The following is a 24,173-nucleotide window of genomic DNA, read 5'->3' as shown; positions in this document are numbered from 1 at the left end:
CTATCAAATCTAATTACTTCTTTAAAGATTTTATTTATTTGACAGAGATCACAAGTAGGCAGAGAGGCAGGCAGAGAGAGAAAGGAGGAAGCGGGCTCCCTGCTGAGCAGAAAGCCCGATTCGGTGTTCGATCCCAGGACCCTGGGATCATGACCTGAGCTGAAGGCAGAGGCTTTAACCCACTGAGCCACCCAGGCACCCCTCTAATTACTTCTTTAAAACATTAACTCCCAAGACACTATAAATGTAGTAAATGTGTAGAAAACAAGCTTCATGGTATCTCTTGTGTATACTAAACAAAACCACTTTAAAGCACATTGTACAGACCAATCAGTGAGACCCTGCTGGTTTACCACTTCTGTTCTTCACCTGTTCGACCCTGAGCAGCACAAGCCCTGGGGGGACAGCCCTGGACAGGGGCACCTCCATGTTCTCCAACATTGTCACACATGTTTTAATTCTGAATTACCACCCCCGTTGGGGGAAAAAAAAAAAAAAAAAGAATCCTCAATTTTCCTTCACAGAAGAAATTATTTTATTCCATATTTTAAAAGTAAGAGATACATCTATTTATTCTTTGCCTGGCAAAAGCCATTTCCCCGTGGGTCTCTAGGCTCTGCCTGGTGAAGTTAATGACACATTAGAAAAACCTGCGGCCTCCAGGGGCCCAGTGAGCGCACACTTCTGGCTGGAGAAACATTCACACGATCAAAGCAGTTCCTGTAGCAAAGATCCACAAGTTCATTTTATCCTGAAGACCATTTTGGTTTTGAAGAAAGGATTTACTTCTTACGATACTTGAAGTTTACTAATTGAACCCAGGGCAAATCGCTCCCCACACAGCTGAGAAGAGAAAAATGAGAAGAAGCCCATTTCAAGCACTCCTGCTACCACACTCCCTTCCTCTTACTTGAAGAAATCTTCCCAGTTCATCTCTAGGCCTGCTGTGTCCAGGGACATAAACCAGCTCCAAGCTCAGCATTTGTGCAGTCTTCCTCCCTGAAGGCAGGCTCCTCCGAACCATGTAAGCCCGTTTCCACTCTTCCATGGGACCAAGATGGGCTCCAGCCAAATAGGCCTTCACCCTCACCTCGTGAACCCCTGCTCCACCTGCAAGGCCTGAGGCTGACCCAGGCCTCCCTTGAGCCTCCAGCATGTTGCAGCAGACACCTGCTGCGTAGACGGGAAAACCTCTGGCTGATGGGAGCTTGTGGTTTGGTCTTTTAACATTATGAGCTACACTATATAAAGTGTATTTAGCCAAAGAAAAACACTGAGCCCGATTCTGGGGCAACGACTCTAGACTTCCCAAGATTAGAGCCAGGAAAGCAGCAGGAAGCACGCCCGTTCTCCCTGTATCTCCCTTCCAGGTAACTTCAGGGGCTGCTGCTATCAGAAATGCCAGACTGGTGACTGTTCGGCCTTAGACGTGTCACGTGTTGAGACCTTGGCAATAGGCACTCCTCTTTCTCTCTGCACCTGCTCAGCTCTAGGCACTGGGCAGCACGAATTCTTCCCAGGAATGCTAACTTGGGTAATCTGATTAGCCACCGCAGTGGGGATGCTCTTCAGAAGAAGCTGAGCAAAAGCTCCAAATGATCTAGCCAGGAAGTGCTGGCCATACCATGCAGCAGCTTAAAGCAGGCCTGTGTACCCCTAAGTAGTTCTAGAAGTACAAGGTACACACCTGCCATTTACTCAGTATTAGAGCAATTCGGATTCAGGACTTTTTTGATCCTAGAAGTGATGTTGCCTCAAAAAGGCTAACTGGTGGGACAAATATGAAATAGGGCTAATTATAATTCGGTCATACTCCAAAACAGGGTGATATTCACCACTGCTGGACAGCACCTTTGCCAGGGAGACAAAGAGCACCACATGTCATGGTAGAGGGCAGAGGACACTGCAAACAGCAAAGTGACCAAAGCTGACCTCAGAGGCTCCCACAGTGAAGGTCCAATGCTGCTCCTCAACTTCCAAACACTTCCAACTTGGGGGCCCATGCAGTGCCAGTCCACTATATATCTTCAAGAAATGGCATGTGTCACATGCAAATGTCTCTTACTGTACCTCTGGATGTAGGGGGATGGCAGGGGGGTGCTCAGCCTATTCCCCAGGGTCAAATGTTCTGGAGAATACAACGGTGGCTTCTGAGACATGTCCGTAGGTCATAGAAAAGGAAAGGCAGCACCCTAGGATATGACCGATGTCAGGTGATCCACATTAAGAGGCCAAATGCTAACACTGGCCTGATTCTTTAGAAACAAGAGCTAGTTCCCTGCCCGGGTGGTTGGACTGAACTGGCTGTCTGCAGAGGGGACAGTTGGCACTGGAACTGCTAATCTGGGGGCTTGCCCTGGAACTGCACTCACGCTCATTGAGCCATTGGGGACAGCAGTTGTGTTCAAGCTACTGGGGATCTCGCCAGTAGCTTGTATTTTAAAATAGACCAAATAAAACACTGGTAAAACAATCCCAATTAGAAGCATGATAAAAACGGCATTCCACCACTGAATTCCACAGTCGGCACCGTTCGTGGGGGTCTTTGGAGAAGTCGGCAGCGGCGGCTGATTGGAGATCTCTGCCGAGTAACTTTCATTTAAAAAGATTTCTGAATGCACCGCGCGCTCAATATTCTGGTCAATGCCCTTAAAGAAATCCGTTAGTGGGCTGGAGAGGGCACCGGCACCTACAGCTGCTCTATCTGGGTCTAGCTGCTCCTCGAAGGTCACTCTGGTCTCGGAGGATGAGCTCAGGAGGGGTCTGAGTTCTTTGTGGGTCTCTGTAAGGATCCCATGATTTTTCACTGGAATCTTAATAGATTTCAAAGCATATAAGTCTTGTTCTCTGATGAAGTTGTTGACTTTCTTGATATCTGCGACCTAGGGAAGCCACGAAGACAAACAGCACAAAACACGTAAACTCCTTAGAATGAATATCCAAAAAGTAGCTCTTTCTGGAAGAGGATCCAAGCCCACCCCGCTTAAGAATCTGATGAATATTGGAAAACCACACCTAGGCACAAAATTAGTTTAGGCTGAATAAAACTGTTTTTTGGCTTTAACTCAGCCTGAATGTATAGCTTAATCATCACGTTTCCATACAGATTTACAAGTTTGAAAAACACAAGATCAGTTTTGGAAGAATCTCTTGCTAATTCAAAGTGTGACCACAACAAAATGTTTTTAGGTGAAACCCAACCATGGCAACTTAAAAAGCTTATATCCCTTTCTACTTCTTCTAATTTTTGAGGCAACAGTGCCCCCATCTGGCTGACTTCCCTCCCACATCAGAACCCAATTCAGTAGCTGATTATATTAGGGATCCCCAAACACAAAGCCTCAGCCAGCTCCACACTCATTTTAACTGTTATAATACTTAAAGAGGTATGTCCTCATGATTCTACCATGTTTTCTTGCCCAGAAGTGCTGTATGGCATATAAATTTATTTTCTAAATAAAGGGACCTAGGGGTAATACACTTTGAAGATTTCACACACTTGTGAGAATTAGAAACATATAGAAAATCATGAATCAAGCTAGAAAGTATGGACTGAAATCTGTTGCAATTTTAGGACTGGAAGAGAAAGGAACAGCACTATGAGTTTTACAAAGTTCGGGACAAACTCCTTCCACAGTCGAATCTTAAGGGAGGGGTGGTGCAGACCGTTAAGTCAAAGAGAAACCCTCCCTCAAGCTAATGTTTGAACTTAACTTGAAAGCATTAGAGGTGGACCTTAATATTTGACTCCATAAGCCCACTAACTAGAGTGTAAATATAGCCACAGACCTTTAGATAACACCTAATTCAAATCAATCATCTCTATTATTTCACTTATTGAGCAACTGTTTTTATCATCTAATTGAATTGAGGTGGCAGATATTTTTAACAGATCACACCTGGAAACTAAACCATAAGATGCTTGAGACCTGTTTGTCTTTGCCCTTAGTGAATTAATACCAAATTTATATTTACTTTAAATTGGAAAATTGATTGCTTTTTGGAAGCATTATATGTAACATCTTCACAGATTTATTAGACATCAGTATTCCAAGAAGCCCACTGCATCCACTCAGTGTGGGGTTGGATTCATTTTCAGCCCATGTTCCATAAACCACACAGTATGCCTACAGAAAAATCTCAGTACAACTGAGAGACCACAGTAAGTCCCTACAGACCAGCCTGTTTATTTCTTCTGGGAAATACAGCATCCTATACAATGTGTTTAACCATTTGAACCTTGTTAGATAAATGACCAGAAACTAAGGAGGAAAAGGTTTCTAAAATATATTGGTTAGATAGCCTTAGGGAAGGCCACAGAAAGTTCTAACAGTGTCATTAGCGAAATGAAATAAATCGTTTCAATCTAGGAGAAAATGCAGCAATTCTATAAATACTTTCCTACTTACTTTGCCATGTTAATCACTCTGAATGCTAAAAACATAATTAAAGAGAGAAACAGGGTTATATAGATACACAGCGTACAAAGGCTAGATCATGCAGTTCTAAGAGAGGACATAAAACTTGACCAAATAAGCTATAAGCAACAAGAAAGGGTCAGAAAAAGTGAAGCAGCTAAAAAAGCAAGCCTACCAAACAAATCTTGGATAAATTCTGCTGGCATCTTTGGCCTTAGTAGGTCTTAAACAAAATGTGCTTGAAAAAAAAAAAAAAAAAAGGTGGGGGAGGAAGGGGGGGACATCTGGGTGGCTCAGTTACCTGAGCATCTGACTTTTTTTTTTTTTTTTTAAGATTTTATTTATTTGAGAGAAAGACAGAAAGCACAAGCCAGGGGGAAGGGTAGAGGGAGAGGAAGCAGCAGATCCCTGCTGGGGCTCGATCCCAGGACCCTGGGATCATGACCTGCGCTGAAGGTAGGGCCCTAACTGACTGAGCCACCCAGGTGCCCCTAAGCATCTGGCTCCTGATCTCAGCCCAGGTCTTGATCTCAGGATTTTGAGTTCAAGCCCCCCCACTGGTCTCCACAGTGGGTGTGGAGCCTACTTAAAAAATAATAATAATAATAAAAGTTTCCGAAATTCAGTTTGGAGGGACAGGGAGAGAAGTACTTTGCAGAGAGGGAACTGCTCCAACACGTGAGATTCCTAACCCTCACTTTTCATGATCTCAAGGTTCAGAATTGAAAGTACTCCCACCTGCCTTCCATCTCTGGCTAGATTGGGGAGTCCCTTCCGGCTACAAGAGGCCTCTCCAAACCACCTCTGGGGGGTCAGGAAGGGGCAGCAACGGCCTCCACCCTTCAGGGCATTGCTCTGTTCCTCTGAGCACGCAGGAGCCGAGGGACAGATGGCACCTTCACCTGCGGGGTTTCTTACTTTGCAGCCATACTGAAGAGCGAGCTTGTTGAGGCTGTCCTCCTGGGCCAGCTCCCGCTGCAGCAGCACCACGTCCCCTGCTCCTGGCTGGTGAGGGTGGTGGGCACCCTTCTTCTGGCGCTCCTTGCCCCGGGGCCGCAGAGCCACGCGGTGGGACTCTTCCTCAGAGGAGTCCCCCGAGTCCCCACCACTGTTCTCAAACATGTAAACGTGGCTGGTTGGAGTCCTACAGACAATGGCTGGGCCTTGGAAGGTCTTGGTTAACACTTCCTTCTGCCTCATTTTCTTAACTGAAAACCAAACCCCATGGTTAATTCCACATAAGGCACATTCATTCCTCTGCGGCTACATTAAAGAGAAGTGTCTTGTTAGAGATTATGCTTTTCCCTGATCATTGCAGAGACACCATCAGTACAAAAAACAATGTGTTGTACGCTGAGATGGATTGAGAGGCAGGTGTGTAAAAAATAGCATTTTCCCCCTTAATCGCATCCCTTTTGTATAGAGAACGAAAGAATCCCTCCTTTCCCCCTTATTTGGGGGTGCCTCCCAAAACCCACGCAGATAAAGAAATTTCTCTTTTTGGTCTCAGGGGTAAAGACGCTGCTGGGACCCTTGCAAAGAGAGGGAAGGGCTGTTGCAGCTTGCTTGCTTTGAGGATCCTAACTCGGAAATTTTGTACAGAACAATTCTGGTTCAGTACTTTACACACTCCAGAGTCCCCTCGCCAAGAAGGTCAAGACTAAGGGCACTTGCTTATGAGAACTATGAGAATAAAAGACTTTGATTTCCAATACCGAAGGCTTGAATTACGTTGTATGTGGGCCAAGATGGGCAGAAAATTCCTGTAGAACTACGAAATTCGTCCAGTTTCTCACAGCTGCCCTTGCCTTCATTACATCCCACGCCTGGTTTTTATTTTCACCTCCCGCCAAGTGCAAAAGCCACACCACCTGCTTTCCCCTCTCGGAACGGTCCGAGCGAGGTTCCAGAAACGAGAGCTCAAATGCGGGGAATGACAGCCTCGGACCTGTCGGCGTGGGGCCCTTCGGAGCCCAGGGGAGCGGTGCCTTCGGGGACAGCCAGGGCCCCCTGGCGCGACCGTGCCGCCCACCGCCTCCTGCCCGCGCCCTACGGACCCGCCGGCTCGGAGAAGGGAGGCGGCGGCGGCGGCTCTCCCCGTCAGAGCTCAAGGCCCGTCAGGGACCCCGGCGGCTCCAAGGCCTCAGTTTCCCTCTGAGCCCTTTCCGTGCAAAGAGGGCGGTCCCCACACAGGCGCTGACGAAAAGAAAACGGGGCGCGGCCCGCTCCTGGGCTTAAATGGGCGGGACCCCAACATTCCACACAGGCACGACCTCCGACCTCTGCCCTCCACCCCAACCACCTCCGGCCAGCCGCAGACGGTGGCGGTCGCCGCCCCTCCGGAAGCAGGAGGGCGGCTCACCCCCCTGAGCCGCGGCGCCGCTGAGGGCCCACGCGCTCCCCCTTCCAGCACCGCGGCCCCTCCTGCCAGCCCCGGTACCTCAGCGCCCGGGATCCTCCGAGACTCGCCGCCGCCGCCGCGCCTGCTGATTGGGCCCGAAAATCAGCAGGTCTCCAGGGGGCGGGGACAGCGAGGCAGCCAATGAAATCAGCGCTGGGGCGCTCTGGAATGAGCCGGGCTGTGCCGAAGTCAGTGCAGGAAACGCGGCCGGGGGCGGGGCCGGGGAGGGGCGGGGTCGGGGAGGGGCTCCAGTTCCCCGACCGCTCCTCCCTTCGCCCCGCCCCCCGGCCTGCCACCGCGGCACCAGCTCATCCCAGCTGCAGTTTTTGCTTCGGCTGTAGGCTTACCACTGATTGCCAGCTCTCTGCGGATCCTCAGCTTTCTCACCTCTACAAGAGGCCTTTAGCCCCGCCCTCTGTGTCAATTGTGTAACGAGGGGGCAGATTCCTAGGAGAGTGGGGGCCACCTGCTGAGGCGTCCCGCTGGGACCCAGGGGTCTCCACATCCTGAGCCCTTACCACCGCAGGATGAGTTTGTTCCTCTCCGCACACGAAGATGGAAAAATTCCCAGTGTAAACCATGGAACCACGACAACACGGACCACAAGCAACATAATTCACCCAACGTCGATGGCGGGGGACTCCTTAAGCTTAATAGTGGTAGGGGAACACTCTAACACACTAAAGTACAAAGGATTAAAAGGTCCACGCCCAAAAAGAAACCAAAATTAAAAAGCAAACCGTAACCAGGGGAAAATAAATGCAACAAACACCGCAAAAGATTAAAATCCTTAATTGAAACAAACCTCATCGAATTAACGAGAAAGTCACTAACAGCCCAGTGGGTGGGGCGCATGAGCTGACAATCCACCAAAGTATGCGAATGGTTAATGGGGGGGGATGACATCTCAGTAGTTACCAAATTAAACCACAAAGCAAAAAGATTAAAACAGTAAGATCTCTCCCTTTTATGGCTCTCAATCCTACTTAAAATCAAAGTTGAATTCTTTATCTTGGCGGACAAAGGCCAGGGCATTCTCTGCCATTTACTCACTCCTTTTATCCACTCTCCCCTTTTTTCTGGCTTTTAAACACCCAGCTCTCCCACACCTGGCCCTTCATAGGAACATACTTCTCTCAGCTGCTGGCATGGCTGGACCTTCTGACCCCCAGGCCTCAGATAAGTCCCTTTCTCAGTCCATATACCTAGATGCTCCCTCCATGCTCTGTCAGGACATTCTGTTTCTTCTTCCCACTTCTCATTTGATGGACTTGTTTTATTGCCAGAATCCACCTGTCCCTAATTATCGTCTGTTTTGCTCACCACAACCTCTGCCAATTCAAAGCCTATACTCAGTAAATAGTGGCTCAACAGGCAAAACATTAAGTGACCTGACCCAGGGTACAGAGGAAGTGGCAGCATTAAAGTCCAAATCCTAATATGTCTGACTCCAAAAGCCCATCTGTCAGCCACAGCTGTCCTCCTGGACCAAAGGGCTTGGTCATGGCCTGGTGTATTTGACAAGTCTAGACATCAGAATTTAAGAATGTGATTAAAAGGAAGAGGAGTCAGATCAGAATCTGCAAAGCTGAATTAATTTTTGATTATTTAGCCACTCTCTGATCTTTCATTCAGCATGTCCAATAAAAAACAAATCCAGATTAAGGAGAGATTTTATTCAAAAAGATTATTGCAGATGAAGAAAAAGATTTGCCATGAGGAGAACCCTCTGTCTATGAGGTCTGCAAGCACCTTAAGAGTTGGGCTCAGGGGCACCTGGGTGGCTCTGTGGGTTAAACCTCTGCCTTCGGCTCAGGTCATGATCTCAGGGTCCTGGGATAGAACCCTGCATCAGGCTCTCTGCTCTGCGGGGAGCCTGCTTCCCCCTCTCTCTCTGTCTGCCTCTCTGCCTACTTGTGATTTCTCTCTCTCTCTCTCTCTCTCTCTGTCAAATAAATAAATAAATGTTTAAAAATAAAAAAAGAGTTGGGCAGAAAGGGCTTTTCTTTTATAGAGAGGAGTAAGTAAGGCTAAAAAGAACCAGGTGTGGGGGGGCGCCTGGGTGGCTCAGTGGGTTAAGCCGCTGCCTTCGGCTCAGGTCGTGATCTCAGGGTCCTGGGATCGAGTCCCGCATCGGGCTCTCTGCTCAGCAGGGAGCCTGCTTCCTTCTCTCTCTCTGCCTGCCTCTCCATCTACTTGTGATTTCTCTCTGTCAAATAAATAAATAAAATCTTTAAAAAAAAAAAAAAAGAACCAGGTGTGGGGAAATAGGACAAAAGGGTGGCAGAATTGGATAACAGATACGAGAACGTTCTACCGAGGCCAGCTATTCTCAAGAGGGACTGTATGCTGCCTCAGGCTGAGGCTGGACTGAAGTCCATTCAGGGGCCTAGATGAAGAAGAGCGGCTCCATGGAATGCTGGTTAACAAGCATTTTGTTCTGACTGATCAGTGGGGCAAGAGGCTCAGCTAACCATTCATGAGGCAGAGAAAGAGTATTTTGAGGGTTTGTGTCTGGCCTTGTCATAGGTAAACAAGGAGGGCATCCCTGAGTCTTATTTAAGTCATACGGGGAAGGAAGGGGGGTTCTTTGCAATAAGTCATTTTCCAGAACAGAGTGGATGGGTAGGGATGGGGAGGTCTTTTTTTTTTTCCCCCAAAGATTTTATTTATTTAACAGAGAGATCACAAGTAGTCAGAGAGGCAGACAGAGAGAGAAGCTTTAACCCACTGAACCACCCAGGTACCCGGGGATGGGGAGGTCTTAACCCTCACTGTTTTCCAGGAGCACAGGGTGTCAGTAAATCTTGTCCTTTTCATTGGGTCTGTTAGGTCAAAACTATCTTCATACCAGTGCCAACATCATTTTCCTTTTCCACTTCATTCTCTCTTGATAGACAAAAGTTAGGTAACATAGATAAAGTCTATATAGGGCACAAGGCAACACAATACTCCTGGGAGATAGGTATTGTCATAACCCCCAAATTGCAGACAGAAAAACTGAGTGTAACAGAAGTTGCAAGATGCCTACCCAATATCCATTTGAAACTTTCACTTTGGAAAAGAACCCCAATATTATCTGGGGCAGCAATGTGCCAAGCTGAGACTATACTTCCCAGTCTTCCTTGCAATGGGTTGTATCCCTGTGAATAAGTTCCCGACAATCTAAGAGGAAAATGTCGGTGGAACTTAAAAAATGTTTAAAAGGCAGACATCTGGAAAAGCTCTATAAAATATGTGTGTGTTCTGCTTATTCTCCCTCCTGATGCATGGAATGAAGATGTGATGGCTAGAGCACCTGCAACTCCTCTTGGACATGAGGCAGCTTTGGAGGTGGAATCCAAGTGCTAAGGATGGCAAAGCAGAAAGATGGAAAGTGAACAGAGAAGAATTAAATGTCCCCATTGTTTAACAGGTTGAGATTCCCGTTAATAGCAGCTATTGTAATTCCTAACTTAGATACCTGGGCACAGAGATTAAATTATTTGTCCTCGATGCCATAGCTAGTCAGTATAAGAGGCAGAATCCAACCTCAGACAGACTACAAAAGCCCACAGTCTTATAAAAGCCCCTGAGCAGAGCTCAGCTTTGCTTTCTCCACTGGCCCAGCTCAGCCAGGACGCCCGCTAAAACTTGGTGAACAGTTCCTTCAGAAACATACCCTAGTCTTCTCTCCAGGCCATTGGCTAGGCTGGCTGAGATGCAGTTCCTTGGGCTCAGGTGAGGTCAGAGAGGTGTTGGAGCAACATGACTCATCGTCTGAAGAATGTTAGGGTCACATCCGCCAAGGACAGTCCCATCACTTCAGTGCTGAGAAAGCTGCCATCAAACCTCCACAAGCCAACAAGCCTACTCAGAGGCTCCTCTGACTCCCACCAAACCTAGAGCACCCTCGCCCCTGTGTCAGCCTGCTATGAACTGAACTGTGTCCCCACTAAATTCATATGTTGAAATCCTAACCCCTAATGTGACAGAGGGGCTACAAGGAGGTGATTAAGGTTAAGTGAGGTCATAAGAGTGCGGTCCTGGTCCAGTAGAATTAGTATCCTTTCAAGATGTAGAAGAAGTGACAGCAGAGGGCTTGCTTTCACTCTCTCTTTCCCTGCTCAGCCTCAGAGGAAAGACCACGTGAAGATGCCATGAGAAGGTGGCCATCTGGAAGTCTTCTGGGCCATGGTCACCTCCTGTATGGTACTGTTCCCTATACCTGAGATGGCCCTACATCCCTTCTGCCTGGAACATTTTCAGTCTATGTCTCTTGTCTTGGCACAACTATTAGGAACATGCCTTCCCTTTCCACAGTTTGGACACATCCTCTACCTCTCTGTAGCAGTTTTCAAGGCAAAGGCTCCCTGCCCACACCTTGGCAAATGCTGCTAGTTAATCACAGAGGCCAAGACAGTTGTTAGACCTCTGTGTGTAGTTACCCAAGGCAGCTCTAGTTGTTCATGGGAGTGTGGTAGGGGAAAAAGAAAAAAGAAGGTTTAAAAAATATATTGCATTTAGCACAGGAAAAAACAATCATTAAGAAGTTAAAGAGCATAGAACAAACTGGGTAAAAATTTTGCTATCTTTGATATGTTAATATCCTTAATATATAAAAGGCATTCAGACCTCAATAAGAAAAGAGAGAGAGAGAGAGAAAAAAAAAAAAAAAAACCAAACACTCCATAGAAAAACTGGCTAGAGGGTGCATGGGTGACTCAGTAGGTTAAGCGTCTGCCTTCAGATCAGGTCATGATCCCAGGGTCCTGGATCGAGTCCCGCATTAGGCTCTCTGCTCAGCGGGGAGCCTGCTTCCCCCCCACCCCCGCCTGCCTCTCTGCCTACTTGTGATCTCTGTCTGTCAAATAAATAAAATCTTAAAAAGAAAGAACGAAAGAAAGAAAGAAAGACAAAAGAAAAATTGGCCAAATGATGCAAATAGTTCATTAGAGAAATACATACAGAAAAAAGGTATTAGCTTGACAGATGGTCAAATCAATGGAAATTCTGATAAATTCAAATAGCTATAAGAAGCTGGAAAAAGTCAGCTCTGAAAGGATTATACAGCATGTGTTGCACAGGTGGGGAAAGGGTACTGTCAGGCCTTGTTGATGGGAGTTTCAATTGGGACATTTGTAACATTATGTAGCAATAACGTTTACATTGCGCATGTGCTTTGATCATGTCTCCCACGTTTAGGAATTTCCCAAAGAAATAAGTAGGACATGTAACAAGATTTGTTTCAAGGCTGTTCTTAATTGTGAGAGATAGAAAACCCCCCACAATGTCCAACAAGAGGGGATTCAGTGGAATTTATATAGCTCATTTATGAAATAAAATAAAGCCCTCTTGTGTAAGATGCATATTCACATGAAAGGATATTTAAGAATGACAAGCAGTGTTTTAAAAATCCCTAGAAATCAGGGGTGCCTGGGTGGCTCAGGCATTAAGCGTCTGCCTTAGGCTCAGGTCATGATCCCAGGGTCCTGAGCAAGCCCCCGCATCTGGCTCTCTGCTCAGCCTGCTTCTTCCTCTCCCACTTCCCCTGCTTGGGTTCCCTCTCTCGCTGTGTCTCTCTGTCAAATAAACAAATGAATTCTTTAAAATCTCTAGAAATCAGAGAAAGGGATGTGTATCACCCCACACACATCTAAGGTTATAAGGCAGAAGGCTCATAATGGTTTTTCCTGGGGGGCTTAACTGCCTTATTTATGTGTGCTTCCTTTTTTATTTTTATTTTAAAAAATATTTTATTTATTTGTCAGAGAGCGAGAGAGAGCGCAAGCAGGGGGAGTGTCAAGCAGAGAGCCCGATGCGGGGCTCCATCCCAGGACCGTGGGATCATGACCTGAGCGGAAGGCAGACACTTAACCGACTGAGCCACCCGGGATCTCCTGTGCTTCCATTTCTGAGCTTGTCTCTGCCACACACATTTTCTCCGGTTATGAGGCGGTGGCATGGGGACAGTGGTTAACGTCCCCATGTGCTGGGGCCAACTGTCTAACTTTGTTGCAGCCAAATGCCCTGCCCCTGAACTAGACCCCTTCCAATGTCCAGCTCAGAATCCAGCCCTTAGGACCTGTAGGAGAATTCCACCACCTCTGCGAGCCGCAGTTTTCTGGTCTATGAGACGACATCTAAAATTGGTCCTGCTATTCGCCAGGTGCTTGGCATACAGTGAACATTCGGGGAACATGGTTTTGACAGAGGAAACCATAAAGGGATAAAAGTCCATTTTTCTTTAAATTATGCATTCCCACCCTAACTTAGGTCGCTGGAGGCAGTTTGTGAGGCTCAGATCTGCTCTAATTTAGGGACAGGTTTCTCAAGTGAATTTTAAGCTCATTGGTCAGGGGTTTTATTTGTTTCGGAGTCAGTTTTCCCCTGGGCCAAGCTATGAGGAGTCGCCCCAGAAGAGGAGCCCGATGAGCCAGGCAAGCTGTCCTGGGCAGCACCAGTGCGGGTCACCACCCTTCAGACCCGCTCGGTGGCTGGTCCATGGTCCCAGGTGATCCCCATGGTGCTCACAGGTCATCCCTGGCTGACTTCTGCCTGTGTTCCCCTACCCACTTGGAGGCTGGGGCTGCTCTGTCATTGCCACCTTGGTGGGGACCTCAGTGTCCAATTTGGGTTTCCCTGAAGAGCTACACCCACAAGACTTTGGTGTATGCAGCAGGGTTTCAAGTCTTCATAGACACATGTTACCTCCATTTTGTCCCTCTTGGGAGCAAAACCTCAGCCACCTCTCTCCGCCCAGCCCCTCTGGCCAACTTCCTAATTCCCTTGCTTATTCCTGTGCCAACCTTCAAGCTCAGCTCTGGCTTCCCTGGGCGTACCTGGGAATTATGCCCAGGTTCAGGAAGTCTGATGCAACACCTCTATGGTCCCCATCTCCTCCCAATCCCCTGGAATTGTGCAGGGAACAGATATTTTATAATTTTTATAAGAATTTCCTGGTTACCTGCACCCGAATGTTCATAGCAGCAATGTCCACAATAGCCAGACTGTGGGAGGAACCAAGATGTCCTTCAACAGATGAATGGATAAAGAAGAAGTGGTTCGTGTATATATAATGGACTATTACTCAGCCGTCAGAAAGGATGACTGCCTGCCATTTATATCGACGTGGATGGAACTGGAGGGATTAGGCTAAGGGAAATAAGTCAGTCAGAGAAAGACAATTATCATATGGTTTCACTCATATGCGGAATATAAGAAATAGCACAGAGGATCATGCGGGGAGGGAGGGAAAACTGAATGGGAAGAAATCAGAGAGGGAGACAAACCATGGGAGACTCTTGACTCTGGGAAACAAACCAAGGGTTGCTGGAGGGAAGGCAGGTGAGGGGGGGATGGGGTAACTGGGTGATGGGCATTAAGGAGGGCATCACGTGATGTGATGAGCACTGGGTGTTACACACAACTGATGAATTATTGAACACTGCATCTGAACTCATGATGCACACTATATGTTGTCTAATTGAATTTAAATAAAAAAAAGAATTGCCTGCTAAAACAATACTATTTTAGATATAGTAGGTTCCAGAAAACATTATTAAAATCAATTTTACCTTTTCTTTTGGCTCTTTTTTAATGTGGCCACAAGAAGTTTTAAAATTACATCTGGTTCACTTATGTTCCTATTGGATGGCACAGCCTGAGGGTGCCTGAGAGCCTGTCTGGAGCCTGTCCTATCTGCAGGCTGTCTTGCTTGTTCTGTAAAGCGTCCCAGTAAACTGAAAATATCCTGACCATCATCATCAGGTCCTGGCTTGGCCAGGAGGTTGACAGCCTGGGGGTTGGGGGATAAAGAGAATCAGGGATACCGCCAAAGAGACGCCTTTTGCCTCCCTACCATCTGCCTTCCCAGACACTCCAGCCAGGACCCTTGGACCCGAAGTTCCCCCACAGGTGGTGTTGGGCCAGGAGCCCCAGGGTCCACTGAGCAGGTGGGGAATCTCTCACTGAAGGCTTGGGGGCACTGTCCCAGGTGAAGGTCCAAGAAGAAGCTGCTCCCAGTGATATTTCAGGGGGTAGAGGGTGAAAGCTGCATCCAGAGGGGCCAGGAGCAGGTGCTGGAAGCAGGAAGTAGCAGCCAGGGCCAGGGTCTGGAGAGTGAGTGAGGCTAGAAGCTACGGGCAGCCAAGGTGGGTAAAGGAGGGGCCCTGGGCTCCTCAGCTTACCATCCCTCAAAGAAGACTCCTCACCATGCCCCGGTTGGCCTGTCAGGGTTTGCTGCCTGGAAGGATGTTTTGGTGAAGTTCTGTATCACTGACGCTCAGGGTACAGATCTGTGAAATTGCAGGGACCTCTGGTAATGTCACTCATTGGGACTCTCAAGCTACGGAAGATTTGATCACATACAGGAGCATGTCTTGGTCCCTCAGGAAGACTGTTCTAGACTTAAAACAGACTTACAGCTGATGCATCCCATATGTACACAGTGGGTGTTCAGTATTGAGTTGTAAACATCTTGTTGACCCCATGCTTAGAACCCGGAAGGGTACGTTTGTCATGTCTCTAACCATTTCAGCATTATTTCCAGCCTCAAATCCTTTCAGGAAAAAGTACTGCTGTATCGGTCAGGATTTAACCAAGAAGACTTATACTTATGTTAGAATACTTATATTGGAGGGGCCTGCATGCCAGGATTGGGATCACGGGTGATAGATAAGCAAATGGGGGGCATTAGAACCCAGAGATTAGCCACAATGGGGGGTGGTGGTCACCATCCCTCTAGGCTGGGACCAGAGGAAGGGGGTGGGGTCATGAGGGTCCAGGGAACCATTGGAGGCTTCAGTAGGAGCTGGAACCTCAGAGGAGACAGAAATGCTGTGGAGCTACCTTGTGAGGCAGGACGGAAGGGAGGAGGCATGCTCAGGCCTCTCACCTGCTTGGGCTCTACAAACTATGCCGCCACCTCCCATTGGCTGAGCCAGCAGGAAGTGGGCTAACCTGTGAGCCTGGAAGTACAGCCCAGGGGCAGACTTGCTGCTGCTGCCTACAAAGCAAAATGAGAGAAAGCAAGGAATGGCTTGGGGTAGGCTGGCCCAAGACCAGTGCCACCTCCAACTGTCCTGATGCCCTTTGAAAGACACTGTTATTGCGGAAATTGAATAGCCTACCTGTCACAGGCTGAGTTGTATCTCCCATTAAATTTGTACATTGAAGTCCCAAACCCTAGTGGCTTAGAATGTGACCATCTTTGGATATAAGGTCTTTAAAAAGGTGATTCAGTTGAAAGGAGGTCATTAAGATGAATCCTAATCTAACCTGACCTGTGTGCTTATAAGAAGAGGAAATTTGGGCACACAGAGAAAGATGTGTACACAAAGGAAAGACCATGTGAGGTCTCACACACACACACACACACACACACACACATACACACACACACACACAAAGACAGCCATCTCCAAGCCAAAGAGAGAAGTCAGGAGAAACCAGTCCTGCTGACAACTTGATCTCAGAGTTTCAGCTTCCAGAACTATGAGGAGATAAATCTGTTCAGACCATCCTGTGTGTGGTGTTTGTCATGTCAGCGTGGATAGACTAAAATTGCCCAAGATTCCATGTTGCCAGAGGAGTCAGAATTCAGCACATATCTATCCCCACAGTGCAGAGAACCAACTTCTTCACTCACAGCAGTACAAAGATGCCACCCAGATATCCGGAGTCACCCCTCCTGCCTCCCCCAGACTCATCCTTGCTGGGAGGAATGACAGACTGGTGTGGGGGGGCAGCTATTGGTAACTATGAATGCAGCTAAGCATCCTACGTTGCACATGAATTGTCCTCCCACCCCCCACACCAAAAAAAGAATTATCCAGCTCAAAATGTTAACGGTGCCAGGCCTAGAAACCTGCCCTACAGTAACACTCCTTGTCTACAAGTTGACTCTGGGCTTACAACATCCAAGCAGGCTTTGGGTCTTTTACACTCAACATGAACATAGATAATCATCAATTAGCAGACATCTGAAGAAAGTCTCTGACGTGAATGATAGTGATCAGAGCATGCAGAGGAAATGTAACTTGGGTAAAACATTACAGGGAGAAGAATATTAGAGGAATATTAAAGAATGAAGGAAAGTAGAGAGGTAAAGAAAAAGAGAAACAGAAAGAAGGAAAGAAATAAAAGAAGATACCAGACCTATGAAGCAAGAATAGGATACTATTTTAAAAAACAATACTCTAAAACCAAACAAGAACTTTAAAAAAATTGAAAATATGAAAGCAGAAATAATGAACACTAAATAATTTAGATATAAAGTTGAGAAATTCTTCCAGAAAGTAAAGCAAAAAATCAGAGATGGAAAATAAGAGGGAAAAAATGTAAGAAAACTAGTCTAATATCAAAGTAATGGCAGTTTCATAAACAAAGGACAGAGAAAATGGAGGGGAAGAAATCATCAAAAATACATTTCAAGAAAATCCTTTGATAAAGAACATGAGTATTCAGTTTGAAAAGACAAAATAGATCCAGGAATCTCCTGGAGGCATTTTCAAATACTGGTGGCAAAGTGTGATACTTTGATTGATAATAAGAAATATTATCAATGGGGTCTTCAACCCCATTCCTGGTTCATAGTTTCCTAAACCCTTAGAATATTTCAAGTGTTTTGAGTGAGAAATGTGTCTTTTGTTATGTTAATGAGGTGGGTACTTTAAAAGCACCTAAAGGTGGAACCTGACTGCCAGGAGAACCAACCATGTGACTACAAGGTCAGGACTTTCAGTCCCTTTCTCCTGACCTCTGGGAAGAGGAGAGGGGCTGGAGATTGAATCAACAGCCAGTGACCAATGATTTAATCAATCACACCTATGTAACAAAGCTTCCATAAAACCCAAAAGAAGAGGGTTCATAGAGCTTCCATGTTGGTGAACATGGGGAAATCTGGGGACAGTGGTGGGCTGAAAGAGGGAATGAAAGCTCTGTGCCCATTTCCTCCACCTTGTCCTATGCACATCTCTTCCATCTGGCTATTCCTGAGTTATATCCTTTTATAATAAACTGATAATCTAGCAAGTAAAAAATTTCTCAGAGTTCTGTGAGCCACTCCACAAATTAACCTGAGGAGGGAACCTTCAAAACCTCTAATCTATAGCCAGTCAGACATACTGGACTTGCAACTGAAACCTGAAGTTCAAGGAGGAAGTCGTGAGAGTAGCTGGTCAGTCAGAAGCACAGGGAAGCACCTGGATTACAAGTGAGGGGAGCAATCTTGTAGGACTGAAGCCTTACCTGGGGAATCTGATGTTATCTCTGGGTAGATAGTGTCAGAGTTGAACTAAATTGTAGGGCACCCAGCTGGTATCCTGAGAATTGCTTGTTGGTGTGGGGACTGCCTCTCCTATGCTCCCCACCTCTTGCCCCCTCCATCCTTATACATTGAAATTGGGTCCAGGAACCTAATTTACAAAAAGACTACGTTACAAACCTCAAAAGGGCAGTGAAAAAATGAAAGAATGGGGAATGAGAACGACTTCAGGCTTCTCATGATCACACTGTAAATAAGACATTTATGCTATGTCTTCAAATTTTTGAAGAGAAATGGCTTTCAGTCTAGAATTTTTAGACCCAAACCACCCATGAAGTGAGAAGATGGAATAAAAGCATTTTGGGTAGGTAGGATCCTCTAAAATTTACCTCCCATATGCCTTTTCTTAGGATGTTACTGAAGGATATGCTCCTATAAAACAAGGGAGTAAAAGAAAAAGCAGTGAAAGGGCATCCAGGAAACAGAGATTCTATCACAGGAGAAAGGGCTGTGGTGAAGGGTGTGTATGAGGTGTGGGAGGCAAGTCACCTGTGTCTGAATGTATTAAGAAAGCCTGGCAATGAGTTTTGGATTAGATTATCAATAAAAACATAGGCAACTAAGCAAAAATGTAAAAACCCAACAATTATGACACCAACAATTTTGACAACAAAAACTAGAACAGAATCTAAAACTTAGAATGTTCTGCTAATGTGACTCACTTGGGAAGACCACGCTGCTCTAACCTAGTCATAACTCTATGGGAGGGTGTCTATGATATAGTGGGGCATGGGGGATGCCCATATTATACAACCTTACCTGCCTTTTGTGGCAGCCAATGGACAAGGTATGTGGTGGGTTGAAGTGTGTCTCCCACCCCTCTCCAAATATATATACTTTGAAGTCTGAATTCTCATAATTGGAAATAAGGTCTTTCTAGGGATAACCAAGTTAAAAATGAGGTCATAGGGGTGGGCCCTAATCTAATATGACTGGTATCCTTACAACAAAGGGGAGATGAGGACACAGAAGGAAGACAATGTGAAGAGACACAGGGAGAATATGGTTATTTACAAGGCAAGGAGAGAGCTTGAAACAGAACATTCCCTCATGGCCCTCAGAAAGAATCACCCTACGAACATCTTGATCTTGGACCTCCAGCTTCCAGAGCTGTGAGATGATAAATTTCTGTTGTTTAAGCCCCCCAGTCTGTGGTGCTTTGTTCTAACAGTCCAACAAAATGAATTCACAATATGAGTAAGGTAATCCATATCTTCTGAACTGAGAAGTTGCTATAGACTGAATGATTTTGTCCCCCCAAAATTTACATGCTGAAACCTAATCCCCAATAAAAGGGTATTTAGAGGTGGGGCCTTCGGGAAGTGATTGAACGGGATTAGTGCCCTTGTAAGAAGGGATAGGAATCTATCTCTTTACCAGGTGAGGACACAGAAAGAAGGCATCTGTCCAGAAACCAAGAAGGCGGCTCCCACCAGGAACCAAATTGGTCAAGCACGTTGATCTTAAGACTTCCCAGCCCCAAGAATGGTGAGAAATATGTGTATTTTTAAGCCTCCTAGTTGATGAAAATACCATCAACTAGGTATTGTTATAGCAGCCTGTGCTGACTAATACCCCACGCTGGTTCCCCACCCATGACATTGACATTATAGCATGGCAGCATGCCAGAGGCTACTAGTGTTCTACCAACCACCACTGATGAGGTCTTCACTGGTGGTCAGCAAGTGATTCATCTTCAAAATCTCAGAAAAAGAGATCCACCAGAATCTTGAAGGAGCTGTTCCTAGATGAAGTGGATTTACTACATGAATCAAGTGGATCCAAGTGACACCAAGAGTGGACAGTGGTGGATGCTATGGTAAAACGTACCCTCCCAGCTGCCAGGATTGTTGGTCACTGATGGGTCGGAGCTGAGTCTTTCTCTGGAGACTGCCGTCTGCCAGAGTTTAAGTCCCCAGGGAGGAGGCATCCCAATGATGGTTTAACGCAGAGGTGCAAAGGCTCGTCCCTTGAGCTCAATTCTGGAACATCTGGAAAACCCATCAAGCTCCAGTTCTTCCAGGGTAGGCAGAGGCCTCCTTATAAGGTGACACCTGACATCACTTCCTAATAATCCTCCTATTTGCCAATCTCAGCCTTAGAGTTCATCTCTCAGAGAAGCAGACCTGAGAGAGTGTTGTTCAAGGTGTGAACGAAACATAATTCATTCAACCTGTTGATAGCATTCACTTTATTTCCTCTTTTTCAAACATAAACCCTGCTACAGTTTACATCCATGTAAATACAACCTTACATACTTATGGGTCCTTTGATTACTCTGAGAGAGTCACAGGAATGGGATGGCTGGATTGAAAAGTAAAGATAGGTTTAATTTTACTAGGTGTTTCCAGGTTGCTTTCCAAAAAGGACCACAACAATTCTCATCTCAGCAACAATCTTCAGAGAGCCCCTTTCCCTGCACCTTTACCCACAATGCATATTAACACTTATATTGGTTTTAATCAGTCTATTGGGTATAAAGTGATCTGTTGGTTTCTTTCATGTAAGTTTTTCTAGCTACTCATAAAAAGGTTAGAACATTTTCTCAAGTTGATCATGTGAATGTATTGCTCTGGGAATTGCTGTGTTAATTGGGTTCAGTTCAGCAGCAGGTAGCAGAAAACCCCCAAATCACTGAGGTTTAAATTGGAGTTTGTGTATCTCCCATGAAAGGGTTCTGGAGGTAGGAAGTGCAAGGTTGGTATTGTGACTTGCAAACTTGTTCAGTGATGCAGACGTCTTCCAGGTCTCCAATTTGTTCTCTCTCTGGAACAGCTGCCAGAGCACCAGGCATCATATTTCAGTTCCAAGCAGCAAGAGAGGCAGGCACAAAGGCAGGGCACACTCCTCCACTCCTGTAAGGAGATGTTCTGGATTTCTGCTTGCCTATAGAAGTGAGAACTTGGGCAGCTGGCTAAACCTCACTGCAGAGGAGGCTTAGAAATTCAGTTTCTGAGTTACTACTCTGAGTAAAAACAGGATTTTGTTTATAAGAAGGAGGGTAGAGGGATCACTACCCCCCCCTCAGTAGAGGGGGAGAGTAATTGGAGCAATTAGATTGCTCTGCAGCAAATGCCTTCTTTTTACCAATTTTTCCCGTTTGTCTGTTTCTCTTCTTTTCTTGTCCACACTGTAACAGGTTGAACTATATGACATGGTTGCTCCTTTACTATTTCACCAATAAAAACAACAACTTCACATGATCCAATCTAGTAGATAGAAACACTTTGCCTTAAAGGTGGGCACATCAACATGTCACACCCTTTTTCCAAAGTTGCTGTCTGTATATCAAATCTGTATGTGGTCCCTTTTGCCAGCTAAAAATTTAAAAAATTTTAGAGAGTCGGGTGACCTTTTTTTTCCCCCCATAGCTTCTGGGTTGCCTGTTTGGCAGAGAAATTTTCATGTAGATCTTTATTTATTTTGGGTGGTAAGATTTGAATTGCATTACTTCTTTTTAAAAAGATTTTATTTATTTATTTTAGAGAGGGAGAGAAAGAGTACAAGAAGGGGGAGGAACAGAGGGAGAGAGAGAGAGAGAGAATCACCACTGAGTGCAGAGCCTGATGCAGGGCTTGATCTCACCACCCTGAAATCAGGACCTGAGCCAAAATCAAGAGTTGGATGCTCAACCTGACTGAGCCACCCAGGCACCCCGGAATTGCATTACTTTAAAAACAAAACGAAAGTTGGGTATTCATCCTTTCTGATGGAGGCATAATACTCCATAGTGTATATGGACCACATCTTCCTTATCCATTCATCCATTGAAGGGCATCTTGGTTTTTTCCACAGTTTGGCGACCATGGCCATTGCTGCTATAATCATTGGGGTACAGATGGCCCTTCTTTTCACTACATCTGTATCTTTGGAGTAAATATTTAAATCATTCATTGTTCGGGAATTTTTTTTTTTGTATACAGTATAAAATAGAGTCAGGCTCCATAGTCTTCCAGTTGGATGGCCAGCTATGACAGATCTGTTTCTGAAACAGCTCACCCACATCCCACTGAACTGAAATTCCGTCTTTGGTGAGCATTAAAGTCATAAACACAATGGGATCTATTTGGCAAATTTTTGGTAATATGAACTTTCAAACATCATGACTTAACTTGAAACACACGAGTTTCCTACCCTCCCTCTCTGCCTCTTAAAAGGGTGACTGGTATGTGACTAGTGACAGTCTGGAGAAGGTCAGATGGGAGGCCTGTGGCTATCTTCCTGAGTCACCCATGCTTTTCTTTTTGTATAGCCTGATACAAGTCCCTGGCCCTGAAGCAGGCCCAACATCAGTCTGGGCAATGAATGGCCCACTGATGAATGGGCCATTCCCACGTTCAAGTGGGTGATGCTCCAGCTTCCTTGCAATACCCGTGGGTAGGCACCTCTGGGCACCAGTGTTAAGAGTGTAGATGTTGGGTCTTGCCCACCCCACCCACACCCAGAGTGAAATGCACCAGTGTTCACCTGGCAGCAATGGTAGCCAGCACCAAATTCTTCCACTCTCATAACCGCCCCCAAGACTGTTGTTACGAGGTGCTCTTACTGGGATCTCCATGTTACAAGATGAGTCAATTGAGATCAGAAGGATGGAGTCCCCTGCCTGACCCCCCCAGCAGCAGAGCTGGACATCTGACTGCAGACCCCCAGCCACTAACCCCATGCTGGGTCTATCCGTTCACTAGAGTGTGGAGATAGACGGACGGCACGGGCATGTTTGTCCTGTGTGCTCCGAGAAGACTCAGACCCAGTCCGAGCTTGGATCAGGCTGCCACGGACAAAAGGAGGGGCAGAAGGGTCACAGAGCTCTGAAGAAGGCCCTGTATTGGTTTCTTGTGTCTGCATTGTAGATGAAAAGCAGGAGGAGTTAAAACCAACAGGGTGACCGGCCTTCCCCACAGCCAAGCTCAGCTCAGGCCAGCATCAGGTGAGAGAGGAGACAGTGGCCCCAAATATCCTGGCTCTGAAGTGGCCAATTACAACTAAAAGTAAGGGGCTGGATGGCTCAGATAGTTAAGTGTCTGCCTTCAGCTCAGGTTATGATCCCAGGATCCTGGGATTGAGCCCCATGTTGGGCTCCCTGCTTCTCTCTCTCTCTTCCCTGCTCATGCTTGCTCTCTCTCTCAGAGAAATAAATTTTAAAAATCTAAAAAAAAAAAAGTAAATGTTAAGCCTTATATTCTGGTACAGAAAGCCCCTCCCTCCATGCCTCCACTTCCTCCAGTCTTTTCTACCCTGATGTCAGCCCCTTTTAGGAAAAAGGTGAGTGTTCTGGGAAACTTCAGGGAGGGGAGGGAGCAATTCTTTTGGCTCTGTTAGACAGAAGTGCTCACCTGACCATCCTACCTGGTCCTGTGGGCAACAGAGGTGCTATATTCACATATGGGAGTTTGGAGTTCTCTGCATTAAGGAAAATGCCCTGTCCTAGTGTGGGCCTCCCAAGCATCTGAAATTTAACTGGTGCTGGATGTGCCATCCCTTACCAGACTGCTCTGCCCATGATCCGATGGCTCTTCCTTTTCACCCTTGTCCATTGCCAACAGCCGATGATCGCCCAGCAATGGCACGTCTGTGTAGTAAAGGGTTAACTCATCAGGCTTGTCCAAACTCAACATAGCCCAAAGGTCTTCAGAAATGGCCCTTGACCAGCTCCTGGGGCATAACCTCCAAGTCTTTGACTACCCTGCCTGAAGAGTGTCATTGATTACCTGGGGCCTTGAGCCACACCACATATTTGATACTAACAATGGAATTTATAGTGGGGGGCTTGGGTCACGCTGTATCATTTTGACCTAAGGTCAGTCACATGGACATCCCGTGCCTACATAACTGGCCCCTGATAAAACCTCCAGACACCATGGTCAAGGTGAGCTTCCTGTTGCATGATTTTTTTTTAAAAAAATTTCATTTATTTTTAAGTCATTTCTGCACCCAACACTGGGCTCAGACTCACAACCCCAAGATCAAGAGTCCCATGCTCTACAGACAGCGCCAGCCAGGCGCCCCTCTCCTTTGCACATGTTGCCCATGTCATTGCTAGGAGAATTCA

General features: G+C 46.3%; 1 protein-coding gene across 3 annotated transcripts; it reads right to left on the bottom strand.

Moving 5' to 3' along the window:
* Nucleotides 1-511: 511 nt before the first annotated feature.
* Nucleotides 512-23,628, bottom strand: LYSMD4 (LysM domain containing 4). 3 transcript variants are annotated; one of them, XM_044230629.1, is made up of 3 exons: nt 23,608-23,628; nt 5,337-5,626; nt 512-2,882 (listed from the first exon to the last, which is right to left on the bottom strand). In XM_044230629.1, exons 2-3 carry the CDS (start codon nt 5,616-5,618, stop codon nt 2,271-2,273), a joined length of 894 nt encoding a protein of 297 aa, XP_044086564.1. In that variant the 5' UTR covers nt 5,619-5,626; nt 23,608-23,628; the 3' UTR covers nt 512-2,270. The 3 variants fall into 3 exon arrangements, with proteins under 3 accessions (XP_044086564.1, XP_044086563.1, XP_044086562.1); XM_044230628.1 differs by lacking the exon at nt 23,608-23,628 and adding an exon at nt 6,859-6,889; XM_044230627.1 differs by lacking the exon at nt 23,608-23,628 and adding an exon at nt 6,290-6,680.
* Between the last annotated feature and the right edge of the window lie 545 nt (nt 23,629-24,173).

The sequence above is a fragment of the Neovison vison genome, chromosome 13 (assembly GCF_020171115.1).
Source record: "Neovison vison isolate M4711 chromosome 13, ASM_NN_V1, whole genome shotgun sequence".
Classification (NCBI taxonomy): Eukaryota; Metazoa; Chordata; class Mammalia; order Carnivora; family Mustelidae; genus Neogale; species Neogale vison.
The sequence above is the reverse complement of the archived record's forward strand: the minus strand, read 5'-3'. Positions and strand labels throughout refer to the sequence as shown.